This window comes from Tursiops truncatus, chromosome 4 (genome assembly GCF_011762595.2).
Source record: "Tursiops truncatus isolate mTurTru1 chromosome 4, mTurTru1.mat.Y, whole genome shotgun sequence".
Classification (NCBI taxonomy): Eukaryota; Metazoa; Chordata; class Mammalia; order Artiodactyla; family Delphinidae; genus Tursiops; species Tursiops truncatus.
In genome coordinates this window covers 84,479,681-84,497,489 of record NC_047037.1, presented here as the reverse complement: position 1 = coordinate 84,497,489, position 17,809 = coordinate 84,479,681, and the positions used below count along the sequence as shown (strand labels likewise).

The window sequence follows — 17,809 nt, the reverse complement described above, 5'->3', positions numbered from 1 at the left end:
TTATAAGACACTGATGAAAGATATTAAAGATGATACAAATAGACGGAGAGATATACCATGTTCTTGGATTGGAAGAATCAGCATTGTGAAAATGACTCTACTACCCAAAGCAACCTACAGATTCAATGCAATCCCTATCAAACTACCACTGGCATTTTTCACAGAACTAGAACAAAAAATTTCACAATTTGTATGGAAACACAAAAGACCCCGAATAGCCAAAGCAATCTTGAGAAAGAAAAACGGAGCTGGAGGAATCAGGCTCCCTGACTTCAGACTATACTACAAAGCTACAGTAATCAAGACAGTATGGTACTGGCACAAAAACAGAAAGATAGATCAATGGAACAGGATAGAAAGCCCAGAGATAAACCCACACACATATGGCCACCTTATCTTTGATAAAGGAGGCAGGAATGTACAGTGGAGAAAGGACAGCCTCTTCAATAAGTGGTACTGGGAAAACTGGACAGGTACATGTAAAAGTATGAGATTAGATCACTCCCTAACACCATACACAAAAATAAGCTCAAAATGGATTAAAGACCTAAATGTAAGGCCAGAAACTATCAAACTCTTAGAGGAAAACATAGGCAGAACACTCTATGACATAAATCACAGCAAGATCCTTTCTGACCCACCTCATAGAGAAATGGAAATAAAAACAAAAATAAACAAATGGGACCTAATGAAACTTAAAAGCTTTTGCACAGCAAAGGAAACCATAAACAAGACCAAAAGACAACACTCTTGCACTGCTGGTGGGAATGTGAATTGGTACGGCCACTATGGAGAACAGTATGGAGGTTCCTTAAAAAACTAAAAATAGAACTACCATATGACCCAGCAATCTCACTACTGGGCATATACCCTGAGAAAACCATAATTCAAAAAGAGTCATGTACCAAAATGTTCATTGCAGCTCTATTTTCAATAGCCCAGAGATGGAAACAACCTAAGTGCCCATCATCGGATGAATGGATAAAGAAGATGTGGCACATATATACAATGGAATATTACTCAGCCATAAAATGAAATGAAATTGAGCTATTTGTAATGAGGTGGATAGACCTAGAGTCTGTCATACAGAGTGAAGGAAGTCAGAAAGAGAAAGACAAATACCATATGCTAACACATATATATGGAATTTAAGACAAGAAATGTCATGAAGAACCTGGGGTTAAGACAGGAAAAAGACACAGACCTACTAGAGAACGGACTTGAGGATATGGGCAGGGGGAAGGGTGAGCTGTGACAAATCGAGAGAGAGGCATGGACATATATACACTACCAAATGTAAGGTAGATAGCTAGTGGGAAGCAGCCGCATATCACAGGGAGATCTGCTCGGTACTTTGTGACCGCCTGGAGGGGTGGGATAGGGAGGGTTGAAGGGAGGGAGACGCAAGAGGGAAGAGATATGGGAACATATGTATATGTATAACTGATTCACGTTGTTATAAAGCAGAAACTAACACACCATTGTAAAGCAATTATACCCCAATAAAGATGTTAAAAAAATACATAAAATAAAAACAAATTGATATCTAAAGGAAAAAAATATTGTGCTAACATGGATATTCATTTTCCGAAGCTACTATTGATATATCAACAGAATCAAAATAACAAAAGGTCCCCTCAGAAAACTTCAGTGCCAAGATGTAAATGAATTTTGACTAGAATTTAAATATTTACCACAAGAGAAGCATTATTTAAAATGAGGTGGCCCTAGGAGTAAATGACCACTGATCTCCTTCATCAAGTGACCTTAGTGAGAAATAAAAATCTGATAAAACCCACAGGGTGATCTGCAAGGTTTTGATGTGGGCGCTACTGTCCAAGTGTAAAGAAAACTTACCCTAACATATCCATCTGACCCGATGGTGATGACTTCACCCTCGTCCAGCATTATCTGGTTAATGGGACCCTGGTGACAAGTCTTGCCTGCAGCTCGACTCAGCTCGACTTTGATGTGGCCACCTTCCCAAAGCAGCATGTTGCCCCATTCTGATCCTGAGAGCACCTGGCAGGTGTGCGGAAAGGAAAGAACGTGCATGAAGACAGACAAACGTGTATATATGCTTCAAAGAGCTGGTGAGACTTGTTTCTAAAGATTTTTCTTGGTTATGAAAGTAAAAATTTTTTTAATTTTTAAAATAATAAAATACAGCTATGAAAATTCACTACCCCAGAAACAACCACTTGTCACATTTTGACATATTTGCTCCTAGCGTTATATATAGTTTTACCTCATTGTGTATGTTGGTTAATTTTTCAAACATATCGGCAGTAGATTTCTTTGTACATCTCTTAAGGACACAACACAGGAGTGGAATTACCAGGTCAAAATTTAGAGACATGTTTAAAGTCCTTGATAGATGAAATTCTACTTTTTAAGAGTGATAATATCAAATGTTATGTTTGATAATTGTGAGGTCAGTACTGAACTCAGCAAATTATAGCAGAATATAATTCAATTTCAAATAAGGATGATCATCTAGAACCACTTCACATTAATGCACTTAATCCAGCACTTCCCAAAGTATGAACCACCAAACACTAGTTCTTAAGATGTTTAACTAAAAAGTAATACTAATTGAGGATTGACTCCATGCCAAGCAGTGCTTGAGCACTTAACATATGTTGTTATTTAATCCTAAAAACCATATGAACTAGGTACATTTACCAAGCATACCATGTGCTGTTGTACAGGTTGGGTACTTTATTTTCCCAGAAGAGACAGTTTTTCTCATTTGCACAAAGGAACCATCTGGGCTGATGATGGAAGTCCTGACTATTACTCTCCCCATTTTATAAAGTAAAAAAACTGAAGCACAGAACAGTTAAGTACGTTGCCCAAAATTACTCAGAGGAGTCAGGGTTCTAAACCACGCGCTGTGGCTCAAAACCTCCCATTCCAACTAATGCTGCCTCAAAAGACATATGCTAGGGAAAACAAAGTCAAACAAGTTTCTTTTCTCTAGGACCCCTTGGAAGCGTTTTTTTCTTTTTTTTTAAATTAATTAATTTATTTATTTTTGGCTGTGTTGGGTCCCCGTTTCTGTGCGAGGGCTTTCTCCGGTTGTGGCAAGCGGGGGCCATTCTTCATCGCGGTGCGCGGGCCTCTCACTATCGCGGCCTCTCTTGTTGCGGAGCACAGGCTCCAGATGCGCAGGCTCAGCAGTTGTGGCTCACGGGCCCAGTCGCTCCGCGGCACGTGGGATCCTCCCAGACCAGGGCTCGAACCCGTGTCCCCTGTATTAGCAGGCAGACTCTCAACCACTACCAGGGAAGCCCCCCTTGGAAGCTTTCATACAGAAGTGTTCACTGGGAATCACCATGAGAAATTTCTAGCTGCAAAGGAATTTGACCAGGAAAGTCTTTTCATAGAGTTTCTGTGCAAAAGAATGTTGCAGGCGATGCCCTTTGGGGAACTCTGATCTAATTCTTGCCTGCCTGCTCGAGGACTCTGCAGCCCCATTTTCCTCTCACCTAGAGGAACTTATGACCTGACTCAGTCTTTTCTACTTCTCCAGTCTACCTATGCTTATCTATTCTACCCATTTTACCTATTAAGCCTCAGCCCACTTGTCTTTACTTAGACTTCTTTTTTTCTGTCCAGTAACTAAAACCACCAAAAGTCACCAAAGCCTATAAGGCATTTCTTTCTGAAATGTCACTCATGTCTAGCTTCCCTCTTCCATTTGTCCTGAGTAGAGTCCAGACTCTCATTTTCTCTTCTTACATAAAAGCAGTATCTTCCTTCTGAGCTCATCTCCTTGACTCCACATTTCCCTTCTAATATGCTTGGCATTTGTGGCCAAATTTATATATAACTTCTTTCATTTGCAACTCTACTCTTCCAGAACCTAATAGTTCCGCCTGGCTGTTCCAGTCCTCATACACTAGGGCCCCACCATACTTCTCAATCTCATTTCCCACTCCTTCCCAACATGAGTACTCCAATTAATCCTCTAAATATGTAATATTTACTCCTAACTCTAAATATTTCCTTTTGTGGCTCTTTCATTTAAAATGGGTTCTTTTCTCCCCTACCTCTACACAAACTCTTCTGAACCTTTTTCAGATATATCTCATACCATGTTTTTAATGATCTTTAGCTTAATTCTTACAGAATTTGAAGCTGGAATGATTTATTATCATCTTATAGGTTTGGATATATAATTTATAATTTAGCCAGCACCCAAGCCTTTTTATTTCCTACCATACACCATGATTTCAAATTAAGAATATTCCACTAGGCAATCGCTAGACCACTTGGTTCCTCAGAGTAATATTTGTATGTTGGCATTTTCTTATAACTGAGATGACCACAAATAATACTATATAACTCGTCCTAATAGGGAGCCTTATACAATATTAATGGAGAACTGATCCTGTAGGCAATATGTCTATAAATTTTATAAGAAGAAGAAGAAACTAACAGATTAAAATTGCAGTGTTGTAGATGTCACTATACAGTGGCTCAATCTTCCTGAACAATAATTTGGTAATAAAAGCAAAAGCCACAAGACTGTATATAACCTTTGACCCAGTAAGTCTTCTTGGAGGATCATGGCAAAGAAGAGAGAAGGGAAAGATAAACACTATAAACATTGCAACTCCATGACATAGTTAAAAGTGACCAGTACTATGTGAATATATGAAAATGCTCACATACTTTATATGTGTATATAATATTTAGTAAAGACAAAATGGTATGTACATGTGGATTATGAAAATTTCACAGAATTAAAATTGATAATCTGAAAAGGTAAAATTAAAAGCTCATTATATTTGCAATTATAGTATCTGTTATTGCCAATACTGGCAGTGCTTTTTAGACTGCTTTCACTTCACTTCATTTCAATAATTTCATTATTGTAGAATAGTAGCTGTACTCACCTTCCCATCTGGGAGCTCCATGTAACCTTCTATATCATTAGTGGCTGTTTTGCCAAATCGACCCAATGAACCCTGAAGCTTGAGGCCAGTGAATGTTAGAGCCATTTCCCAGAACCTGCCAACAAATAAGAGCCTGAATGTACCTCAAAGAAATTTTATTAATTTTAATATCACCCAAACACTTACATATTTCATAGTCACATATCATTTCATTTATCCATTCATTCAATTAAAATGTATTAAGTATCAACTACCTGTCAGGCAAAGTTCTAGGCAATATGAATTCGGCATCGAGCAAAATAGTCCAAAAAGAAAAAATTCCATGCCTTTGCAGATCTTACATTTTAGAGTTGTGTTCTCCTATGCAATAGCCACACGTTTGACTATTTTAATTTAGACTTAAAGTAATTAACATTAAATAAAATTTAAACATCAGTGTTTCATTCAGACTGACCAGTTTCAAGTATTCAATAGCTACATGTGGCTACTGTCTACTAGATTGGCCAGCACAGAACACTCCCACCCTAGCAGAAAGTTCTACTGCATAGTACCACTTTAGAGGATATAAAAGTTTTCCAAAAGTTCTAATTTACTTGTTGTGTAACTTTGAGTGATTTTCTTGATCACATTGTACTTTCATTCGCTCGTGTGTAAACTGAGAATATTATTTGCACCAACCTCATGAAATTGTTGAAAAACTCTTTTAGAACAGTGCCTAGCACATAAAGTCAATAAATGTTAAGTTACTAATATTTTCTTATTCATAATCTAAACAAATGAATAGTCAGAATGATGAAAAACCATGTAGAAAAATGAAAGAATCTGGCCTACCAATTGGATGTAGAATAGATAATGGACAGTATCAACAAGCCAATAATATAAAGCCAAGAGCCTAAATGACCAACACCCTTCTCCAAGGCTGTTGTAGGTCCCCTGATCATGTTTCCATTTCCTCTGTTTCTTTTACAGCACACCACACATGAAATTGTTCAAGGTCTATCTTTCCCCAAAGACATAGTACATAGAAAATATGCACTCTAGTAAGCAATGGAAAAATTAGAATTTTTTAACCTATAGCCAGCAGAGAGTTAGTTGACAATTCCCCCAAGATTTAAAAATCTGTTCAATTATTCTATATTTCAAAAGGACCAGACTTAAATTGGAATGAAAAGAATTTAAGATAGATTAAAAAAACCTCTTTCTCATAAAGAGACACTGGGAATCAAGTTAAGGGCAGCTCAAGAGTAGTGCTAGAAGGTTGTTAAATAAAGGACAAAATCAATTCCATCCTGAACAAAGAACAAAGGGTATAATATAGTGGAAAACACCCAGAGACCTGAGATCAAGAGTAGGCTCTGTTACCATTTAGTATTGAGGGTCCTGCATCAGGAATGGTTCTGTTATAATTCTTATTCTACAAGTGAAGACTGAGTTCAGAGACATCAAGATGACTTATCCATCTCACAGTATCACTACAACACATTGAACAGTGGATATGAAAGTTCAATATGAACTTGGACACAGCACGCCAATGTTACTAAGACATTATACAAACTCTCTTAGGAAGTGAAGCCTACAAGAAGGCAGCAAGCAAAATTCAAAAGCCCTTCTTTTATCTATGCTGTTTTCAGTAATAAAATCTCCATACCCAACTAGAAAAGCTGCACTACAGTTAGTTTTTTAAATAACACATTTAAAAATTATCCTAATGTTAACAACATCAGCAAAAATGTCTCCAGCTGGTCAATCCTCTTAGAAAAGACCCTAACAATAAATGACTAGCACCTGTATCAGTCACGCAACCTACTTGATGTGGCCGGATCCCGATGTAGTAAGCTGCTCGTCATCTTCAGGATTGAAAGTAACCTTGAACACTTCCTGGGAAAAAGCTTTTGTCCTCAGTAGGGGCTGCTCTTCTTTCCAATTCCAGATTGTCAGTGTGTAGTCAGGGCTGCCACCAACAGAGGCCAGCAAGGTACCATCGCAGTTAAAGTCTACATATGCATAGGCCAGATCAGTCCCATCTGAAAGGATGAAAAGATGAATGCAAGTCTAATGAACACGGACAGCACTTACTTTTCAAAAGTGTATTATTTAAATTAAAAAAAGGAGAGAGGGCTTCCCTGGTGGCGCAGTGGTTGAGAGTCCGCCTGCCGATGCAGGGGGCGCAGGTTCGTGCCCCGGTCCGGGAAGATCCCACGTGCCGCGGAGCAAAAGGCCCGTGAGCCATGGCCACTGGGCCTGCGCGTCTGGAGCCTCTGCTCTGCGGCGGGAGAGGCCACGGCAGTGAGAGGCCCGTGTACCACAAATAAATAAATAAATAAAATTTTAAAAAGAGAGAGAGAGCACCCTTAGTGGTGTGCATTGGTGGAAGAATGCCAAGACTCCCCTAAAGAAACAATTCCAAAATCACTCATCACCCTTGGCTGTAGAATGAACTACATGATATGGGGGGAGGGGGGAGGATGAAGAAATCTTAATCACACTTTGCATGAGAAAAACACTTTGAGAATACATTCTACTTTATGAAGCGGGGAAGGGTGACACAAAAGCATATTAGACGGCAGAGAGAAATCAATTTAAAATCTGTCACTGAAAATTTCACGAAATAAAAATTGATGACTTCAGGTTTCTGGTTATGCGTGTGAGGAGCTAAGAAATCACCATTCCATCCTAACAACAAGTAAAAAGCTGAACAGACTGAAAAATCAACAGCTCTTCTTGGATCTATACGAGAAGAAAGGAACCAGGGCAAACCTCTGCCCCCAAGAATGGAGAGACCACCAGGTAAATACAGGGATTTGCAACTCACCAGAGCAGAGGCTTCCAAGCAGCAACAGCCAGAACAGCTCAAGGAACCACTGCCGGTGAAGTAAAACATGAACTCTGACGAATTGCTGGAGGCTCAGTGTGGACAAGTCTGAGAATTAAAAACTCCAGGGGGACCCAGTCATAAGGTGGCCCCAACAATATTGTGAGATTTACCTCCAGGAGTTGACCAGATTCCTAAAGTAAAAACATCTAGAAAAATTCCCCCAGGCTTCCAACAGAAAGAGGGGAAAAGGAACCATTTTGAAATACCCGAGAGCCTCTGTTCTTCTTAATAAGGTCTGCCCTCAGGGGAAACTAATTAACCAGAGCCTGACGGTTGGAATGTTATCAGAGCTTAACTGACCTGGAGAAGGAAATATCCAACCCAGCCCACTCTAGCCATCCTGTCCTAAGAGGGGAGAAAAATGCTGAGAAACATTTGTGAAGTTCACAGTCCAGAGGCATAGGCTCACCAAAAAACTGAGACCTAATCCCAGGACTAGAGAATGCTTCCCCTGCCCCACACCTTACCACCAGGTGACTAAAGTCCTATTTAAGGCAGTTCTTTTTACCCAGTACATCATGTCTGGCTAGCCAGAAAAAAATTACAAGGCATACCAAAAAGCAAAAAAAAGACAGTTTGAAGACACAAAGCATGCAGCACAACCAGACATGGCAAAGATGTTGGAATTGTCATATTGGGAATTTAAAACAACTATAATTAATATGCTAAGGGCTCTAACAGATAAAGTAGACAACATATAAGAGCAGATAGGCAATGTCAGCAGAGGTGGAAATCCTAAGGAAAGAACCAAAAAGAAATGCTAGAGATAAAAAAAAAAACAAAACACTGTAACAGAAATGAAGAATGCTTTTGATGGGCTCATTACTAGATTGGACACAGCTGAGGAAAGACTCTTAGCTACAGGATATCGCAATAGAATCTTCAAAAACCAAAAAGCAAAGAGAACAAAGACTGATAAAAACAGAACAGAATATCCAAGGGCTGTGGGACAAATACAAAAGGTGTAATGTATGTGTAATGTATGTGGAATACCAGAAGAAGAAAGAGGAACATAAGAAATATTTAAACCAATAATGACTGAGAAATTTCCCAAATTAATGTCACACACCAAACCATGGATCCAGGAAGCTCAGAGATCACCAACCAGGATAAATGCCCAGAAACACTACAGAAAATGAAAGATAAAGAAAAAAAATACTGGGGAAAAAAGAAAAAGATTGGGGACAAAAATCTTACCTAAAAAACACTAACCTAGAATTCTGCGCCCTGAAAAATTATCCTTCAAAGGTGGTTGAGAGTCCGCCTGCCGATGCAGGGACGAGGGTTCGTGCCGCGGAGCGGAGCGGCCGGGCCCGTGGGCCATGACCGCTGAGCCTGCGCGTCCGGAGCCTGTGCTCCGCAACGGGAGAGGCCATAACAGTGAGAGGCCCGCGTACCGCAAAAAAAAAGGTGACAGATAAAGACTTTCTCAGACCAACAAACACTGAGGGAATCTGTTGCCAGGAGACCTGCCTTGCAAGAAATGTTAAAAGAAGATCTTTAGAAAGAAGGAAAATAATATGGGTCAGAAACTTGGATCTACATAAAGGAAGAGAATCAAAGGAGTAAATGAAAGTAAAATAAAACTTTTATTTTTCTTATTCTTGATTGATGTAACAGATAACTGTTCAAAATAAAAGCAATAATGTATTTGATTATGTATGCTTATGTCTGTGTGTGTGTTATGTAAGTGAAATGAATGCTTATATATAAGCTTATATGTAACTGAAATGAATGACAGCAGCTAAAATGCCCCTTAATAGGTGAATGGATACATAAGATGTAGTACATCCAGACAATGGAATATTATTGAGCACTAAAAAGAAATGGACTATCAAGCCATTAAAAGACAAGGAGGAAGCTTAAATGCATAGTACTAAGTGAAAGAAGCCAATCTGAGAAGGCTGCGTACTGTATAATTCCAACTCTATGACATTTTGGAAAAGGCAAAACTATGGAGACAATAAAAGATCAGTGGTTGCCAGAGAGGGTAAGGCAGTTATGAATAGACAGAGCACAGACGATATTTAGGACAGGCTTTGGGAAAACTCCTATTCAGAATACTGAATGATGTTATAATGATGGATATATGTCATTATACATTTGTCTAAATGAATACAGAACACCACAAGCGAGCCCTAAGGGAAACTACGGACTTTGGGTAATTGTGACTGTTAACATCGACTCATCCTTGGTAAAAAATGTACCATTCTGATGAGCTATGTTGATAATGAGTAGGCTAAGCATGGGTGAGGGGAGAGGGTATGTGGGAATCTCTGAAACTTCCTCTCAATTTTATTGTAAACCTAAAAACTGCTCTGAAAAATAAAATCTTTTTTTAAAATTGACTACTGAAATTAATTATATGGAAAACAGAATTGTAAGATAATTGTGATGGTAATTTTATGTGTCAACTTGGTTGGGCTATAGTACCCAGTTATTCAATTAAACACTAATCTAGATGTTGCTGTGAAGATAGTTTGGAGATGTGGTCAACATCTATAATCAGTTAAGATTATCCTTGGTAACCTAGGTGGGCCTCATCCCATCAGCTGAAAGCACTTAAAGCAGAACTAAGGTTTCCCTGAGGAAGCAGAAGTTCTGCCCTTAGATGTAGAATCAATTCCTTCCCAAGAATTTCCAGCCTGCTAGCCTGCCCTACAAACTTCAGATTTGCCAGCCCTCGTAATTACATAAGCCAGTTCCTTCAAATAAATCTCTCATCTATCTCCCACCAGCTGTGTTGCTCTGGAGGACCCCGACTGCTACAATAATGTTACATCTTCAAAATGTTGTTAGCCTTAAACGTGAGATATTTTAAAGATTCTACTAGACTCACCTTGAAGTATTCTGTAGGGCCTCAAAGAAGGATATTCATAAATGATAATCTTGGGGAAAACTCCTTTTTCTGCTACTGTGAAGTATGTTTTTTGGGGGTGAACCTATAAAAGATAAAATCTCACTAAAGCACTGAAAGGGAGATTATCATATAAATCACTCAGTTAGTACAGTATTTAGCATCTGTTACTTTATAATTTGTTTATTAGGATCCATTCTAATAGAAAACTCAAAACTCGGCATCTAATAAATACTTGACAATGGATATAATTTAAACTGAAAACTAGAAGAATACTCATTTTAAGTTTTACTTTCATTAAGAGAGTCATGTCTTAACTCTACAATTTTTTTAATTGCCATCAGAAGAGCTAGAACAGTGGTTCCCAATCTTTAGCAGCCATCAGAATCACAGGCAGGGCTTATTAAAGCACAGATTGCAAGCTTTAACACTAGAGTTTCTGATTCAGTAAATTGGGGCTGGGACCTGATATTCTGCATTTACATTTCTAACAATTTCCCAGGTGATGCTGGTGATGCTGAATCTGGGGACCACTCTTTGAGAACAACTAAGTTAGATGAATTGCTTACCCTGCATTTGGTGTTTTGCTTTATTTTTAATGGAGAGCTAGAACAAGCAAGACATCTACTTACACTCAACACATAAATTCACCCTGTCTTTTCTGGAAGAGAGCTTATATCCCCCAAACCACATTTCTCATGGCTTTCTCATAGCCTCACAAGAGCATTTCTCATCCACAAATGGATAACTATTTCAGAAAAATTGAAGTGACATGGGCAGTGCAGGAAGGTCCCTGTAACTGTCTGGGCACCAGCAGCCCCAGCACACATGGAGAAGAGCCCCGCCGACACACAAGCGCTCAGGGTTCAGGAGGGTGAGGTTTAGGGTTAGCATTCTTGTTCACACTACACCCCTAACTACTGACCTCAAACCAAATTATCGTGCCACAAAATAGAAAAACGGACATTTCAAAACTATCGTTGGCCACAAAGTGATAGAAAAATGAGCAGGCTAGATATTGCTCAGTCCTCTGCAGATGCGAGGGGACCTCAGGGCTCATGGTACTTTGAGATGGTCCCGACCGACTTCCTCCACAGAGCCTTCATGTCGGGCCTGTGAATATTTGCAACAGCTGGTGCCACCGTAGCATGTACTTGTGTATATATACCTAGCTTTTTGCTTTTGCCTCATTTTTTTTTTTAATTGGCCGTGCACACGACTTGCGATTTCTTAATTCCCCGACCAGGGATTGAACCCGCGCCCCCTGCAGTGGAAGCACGGAGTTCTAACCACTGAACCACCAGGGAATTCCCAGAGAGGGGCCTTTTAAAATGAGAACAAGTTGATTTAGTATGCTTTTATGCTGAGGATGCCTAAGGAAGTAAAGGCTGAAGATACAAGAAAGAAAACGACTGATGGAGACAGACACCTGAGGAGGAATGAAGAGACAGACTCGAAATCACACACAGATCTTTTTGTCAACTGCTTGAAACTACTGAATGTACAATTTATGCTTCATTTCCTAATGTTCAACTCTTTTATCTGGCACTTAGCTTTAGTTATTATGTGAATTATCATTTGTGTTATTCATTTCAGTATTTTTGCAGAATAGCAACATAGCATTTACTGTGAAAAACCTGCATGACTATGGGAAAGTCACTCAACCTCTATTAGCCCCAGTTTCCTTATCTGCAAAATGAGATGATAATATTATTAATATAATATTATAATATTGCATGGAGCTAATGTCAGTGAACGTAGTGGTTGTCATCGTGAATTGAAAATGCCTTAGAATAAAGACTGCTGTGCATCTCATGTAATCCCTCCTCACAGCCTGGCTGGTCCACAGAACAAACACATGGATGGATTTTTGTTTTCTAAGTTACTAAAGGCATACCCCAATGACACCAATTCCCCTGCCACTGCTACTTCGCAGGTAGGTCTGTTCCTTGGTTTTCAAATTCAGAAGGATCAGCTGGTTCCCAGCTACGTACAACACCATATTGCTCTCCAGAAGTTGTAGGTTGGCCCGCTTTCTGCAGTCATAACCAAAGGAATGTCTGAGGGAAAGTTGCAAAGGAAAACCAGTGAAACAACATAACCATCCTAGAGAGGGGAAAAGTAACGAAATGAATATATTTTTAAAACCCATACCCTTAGTTAGATAAAGATCCAGGGTTGAAGTAGTTGAATTTGATGCTGAAACTTAGAGTTATTTACTGTATTACTAATGTAATCTTGTTTTTAAATTAGGTGAAAATTCTCATACTCTGATTCAGTCTTTTAGTTTTCCTAGGAAAACCCTGAAACCACATTAATTTTGTTTGCAATAAAAAATAAACTTTGTATTTGGGTACTATAGAGAGTAAAGTAGTCCCCTAAATAATTTCATTTTCCTCTCTCCTGCTAAAACTAAATCACATTATAATGTGAGAGAAAGTCTGTCTTTGCCATCTTTGTACTCCCAAAGCCTGTCTAGTTTGTTGACTGAACATAGTAAAAGGATCATGTAGGCTTCTTCCTTGATGCTGAAAGACAAGATGTTTAAAATTCTGACATGTTTGTGAAATTCTGACACACCAGTGACAATGTGACTACTGTAATAAATTCACATAAATATAATTGAAATTTAATCATATGAAAATTATAAAAATTGACTAAATAATACATAATATATAAGTATATAAAATAAATAGGCTAACATTTCCTTTCCAAGATCATTAGTATGTACAGGTGTGCAGATGAGTATATACGTGTGTGTGCGTTTATGCTATAGAGTAAAACTGCATTAATTCAAAACAGAGATTTAAAAAACTGAGCTATAAAACATTTTTTAAGTGTACTTTGTTATCACGTTCAAGCTCAAATTAATATAACCCAAGATATAAGTGTAATAATTAAATGAGATCAACCTATTAAAAAATTATAGTTTGCCAAAGAAATATATTATGTAGTGTATCTTAAGTAGATATATTCTTATTTTCCAAGAATTCATTGCTGAACACAAAAGTTGAAGGATCACTGGAGCAATCCTTATTTCTTGAGCCCTTGTTTTTGTTTTGTTTTTTCAGTCTGATTTTAGACGATTCCCCTTATTTGTAAGTAAATATTTTCAGAGAAAGAAATTATACAAAACTTTTAACAAGAATGATATGTAGAATGTAAAAAAGGAAGAGCAAATTTTAATTAATGCCATTTGAATTGTGAAGAATATATAAATTATAACTAACTACAAGTAACTATACCTATCTCACTGCCTCATAGTTAAATTGAAAAAAGAGAGAGAGAACATTTCAGGGCATTTGTACAAGAAAAAGGAATTTTATAAATTTAAAAGACATTAACGCCTAAAATTGAATCTTATATAGAAATGCAAATGAATATGTGATCCAAGATCTAGATGAAGCTATTCTGCCCTCATGGAGAATACCTGGGGCCGCCTCACAAATAAAGAGTAGAGTTTACAGCCCCTTATCTTTACAGAGCCTGGTATGGGGCAGGAAGTTTTGCCTACCCTCTTTTTCCCTCTCCCTAAACTACTGTTCTCACCTTTCCTTCTTCCTTCTCTCCTTTCCCTTTTCCCAGGTGCCAGTGTAATACTCTAAAGGGCTAGAAGAATGTCTAACTATGAGGGTAGAAGCGGGCTACCATCCCTTCACTAACTTGGATGACAGCAGGGAATCGGAGACATGATCATTTATCTAATATTATCATCTGTAATTTCAGGGGGAAACTCCCTCTTACTTGCTGCTGTTTTGATTGAAGGCCCTTTCAAATGCAGAAATGGGTTAGACTGTAGCTTGCCAAACACTTTCCCTCTAAATCAATCACAACCTGCTTGAGGGCAGAGACTGCTTCTCATTCATCTGTTTCCTGGAATGCCTACCACAGAGTCTTGAGCCTATTCGGTTGAATGAATGAATGAATGAATAACTAGAGTCTGATCTTTCCCTTTAAACCCCAGAGGACAAGGCAGTCCCTAAGCAGGGCTCTGAAAATGTTAAAATGTATTCTGACGTACCTTCATCTCCCTTCTGTTTTATCTCATCCTCCCTTTTGGCACCTATTCTTAACTTCCTATCAGAGGCCCAGGGCCTTCGCTGTTTGTCCATGTCCATCTAGAACCTCCACTTTAAAGTGGTATTTAAACACTGTCTTAAGTGCTGTTTAGTGTCTTCTACAAATTATGCTGTGGTTTAGGTGATATTTTATAAATTATACTTTCTTGATTGATTTAGAAGACACAAATGTTAAAACAGAAGTAGATGAAGAATTAAAAGGGTATATGGGGATACACGAGAGCAGACTTCTTACAGCTTCTCACAAGAAATAGAGATTATATTTTTTCATCTCTAGAGAGTAGGACTAAGTCTAACGCAGGACAGTCCAGAAAGGCAGATTGTAATTCAAGGCCTGGAGGAGCTCTCTAATAATGTAAGCTATTCAAAAATGGGATAAGCTGCTTTGTGATTGCCCTGGTTTTGAAAGTGTTCAAGTCCATAGCTTATACAGCCACTCCTCCAGCATGAGTAGAAAGGATTCATGCACTGAGCCAAACGTCAAGATCGCTCTGACTCCCTTATTTACAGGCTAGGCATATCTCTCTAATACAGAGATCCTTGTATTCAGAAGCACCAAATCCCCAGTGTTGAGAGCTGGGAGAAGGCAGAACAATCAAAATTACCCGAGGAGCTTTTTCAGAGTACATATATACCCAAGCCCCTCTCCACGTGGAAATAATGCAGTAGGTCCAGGAAGCTATCAGAGCACGTGCATTTCAGGAAAAGCTTCTAAGTGACTAATAAACCACTTCATTTGAAACAAATCGACTAGAAGGCCAACAGCATAACTTTTATCAGTAACCTGTCCAAAGGCCACAAAGGAAAAAAAAGGCCCTCAAGAGAGAAAACTCCAGGTTACGAATTTCAGGGTGAATTAGTTTTAGTTACACCTGGGATCGAAATAAAGTTAGAAGATATAATAACAATAACATGTTCTATTTTTACATAAAAAGCAAAACTGGGTCAGGAAGTACACTGCCCTTCCCCTCTCAGCACCCCTTTTATAAGGGGCCAGTCAGTGTCTGGGCCATGCGGTCATAACCACTGCCCTTCTGAGGGTAGGCATGCTAAATTGCTAACCAAGGGCCTTAATGGAAATTGTCTTCTAACTAGCACCTCACAAACCTAACATCATAAAGTGATGGCAAACCCTAAATCCCCTTGTTAATCATCCCACTTTTACTTTTCTTCACAGAATTTTATTCTTCTATGAAAATGGGTTATATTGTGCCCACTTCCTCAGGGCTGTCTTCTCTGTAGCTCATCTGGTAAATAATGCGAAAGCAGTAATGCCTGACAATGGCCATGTCAGCGTTTCAAGCAGGGAGATCAATGATTTTAACTTAACAGGCATTGAAAAAGGGGTGCCAATCTGGTAGAGATAAATGGGGATAAGAGGCCTCCTGGTCTCCTTCACATCACATCTCCTGAAAGGACAGCCAGAAAAGCATTATATCTCTTTATGGTTATTTGGCATCTAACAAAAGCTAACAAAAGCTTAGTTTAAATTAAGATCAAGCATATCTATCTTAAGCTTCTTAGAATTACCTAAGATAGGGGTTGGCAAACTGTTTTTGCAAAGGGCCAGGTAGTAAATATTTTAGGCTTTGTGAGCCAGATGATTTCTGTTGTAACTACTTAAATCTGCCCTTGTAGTGTGATGGCAGTCATAGACTTCATGTAAATGAATGAGCATTGCTGTGTTCCAATAAAACTTTATTTAGGGAAAAAGGCCAGAGGCCAGATTTGGTCCATGGGCTGCAGTTTGCCAACCCCTGACCTAAAAAGCTGAAATTCCAAGATTATACATATGTAACTGGAGTGGATACACAAGTGTAAGAAGATCCAGAGGTATGTCTGAATCCGGAGTCACAAAAGGCATCGAAGCCAGCTCCATATAATCGTAGAAGAAGCTTTCTGATATTTTCTTCTTAACTTCCTCCTCTGCCTCTTCTGCATCTGGGACAGGAGTTTCCATATACTGAGAGTCTAAAAAATTAAAAATATTTTAACTAAGAAGAGTGTCTGGTCAATCCTAAAATCGTATTTCATGAAGACAGGAGGAATGTACGTAGCCCATAATACTCTAGCAGTAACTACTACTTCTGGCCTGGACATAGGATGCCACCCACAAGTGAGCATGGAAGAAGAGGCAACACGCCTGTGTGCATTGGGGTGAACGCCTAGCCCTGCATGGTTCCGGCAGTCTCAAAGAACAGTGCACGGTCAGTTCTAAGGGAGAGTTAGTCTCACTAATGTGGGATAGATCACTCCTTAGACAATCCCACTCCCCAGAAAAACCCAGTATGAGAGTATGTGATACTCAGAATATACAACTCCAGAGCTGCTACAGCACCCTATCAGGATATGTTTGATGCTCTTTCTTTTATCACCTCCACACTTCCTGCAACCATTTCTTTTATGGATTTACAACTGTTCAGTTAAAACAGTGACAAGTACTAATAGAAAACCAGTAATACTTACTTCCAATGCTTTCCACATAATCATCTTGAGATGAACTTGAACTTCCTTCCAAATGTTCCACATAGGATTCATCATCCCCTAAATATGATTCTTCCCCTTCAGTAAATGTTTCGCCTGTGGTATCTTCAACAGATTTGTAATCCTCTTTCATAGCGGCTATACAAAATAATTTGTTTTAATAATTTCTAAATTTGAATTAAATAATTTCTAAATTTGAATTAAACATTGTCTTAACCATTAAATAATTTCTAAATTTGAATTAAACATTTCTTATTTCCAAAGTACCTAATACTTCCAATTCGTTTGTGCTCTAAACTGAATGAATTTTAAACTCAAAAATTGCTACAAAAATCATTTTATTTGGTCACTCTTGCAGCTTTACAAAAAATTTTTAAAGCTTTTCCTGTGAGTAAATCTCTATTTTCACTTCATTTGCAGTCGATTTCCTACCACTGCACACTTACAAGAAAGTAAAGGATAAAGAAAAAAAGATTGGCTAGTATGTTGCCATCATTTTTTCAATTCAATTTCACTTGAACAACACGTTATTTATAAGGACATTTTATGTCAAAGATAAATAATGCATATTCAAGAATAAACTCCTCTGGGTATGACTATGTCTGAATGA

At 38.5% G+C, this 17,809-nt stretch overlaps 1 protein-coding gene across 1 annotated transcript in view; it reads right to left on the bottom strand.

Moving 5' to 3' along the window:
- CFAP44 (cilia and flagella associated protein 44) overlaps positions 1-17,809 on the bottom strand; it is a 138,030-nt gene that overhangs the window by 107,314 nt on the left and 12,907 nt on the right. Inside the window, exons 2-8 of the mRNA XM_019922445.3 lie at positions 17,182-17,337; positions 16,527-16,686; positions 12,534-12,696; positions 10,619-10,721; positions 6,712-6,928; positions 4,905-5,019; positions 1,858-2,022 (exon numbers count right to left, since the gene is read on the bottom strand). Coding sequence (XP_019778004.1) covers positions 1,858-2,022; positions 4,905-5,019; positions 6,712-6,928; positions 10,619-10,721; positions 12,534-12,696; positions 16,527-16,686; positions 17,182-17,337 — 1,079 coding nt within the window. The remainder of the gene's footprint in view (positions 1-1,857; positions 2,023-4,904; positions 5,020-6,711; positions 6,929-10,618; positions 10,722-12,533; positions 12,697-16,526; positions 16,687-17,181; positions 17,338-17,809) is intronic.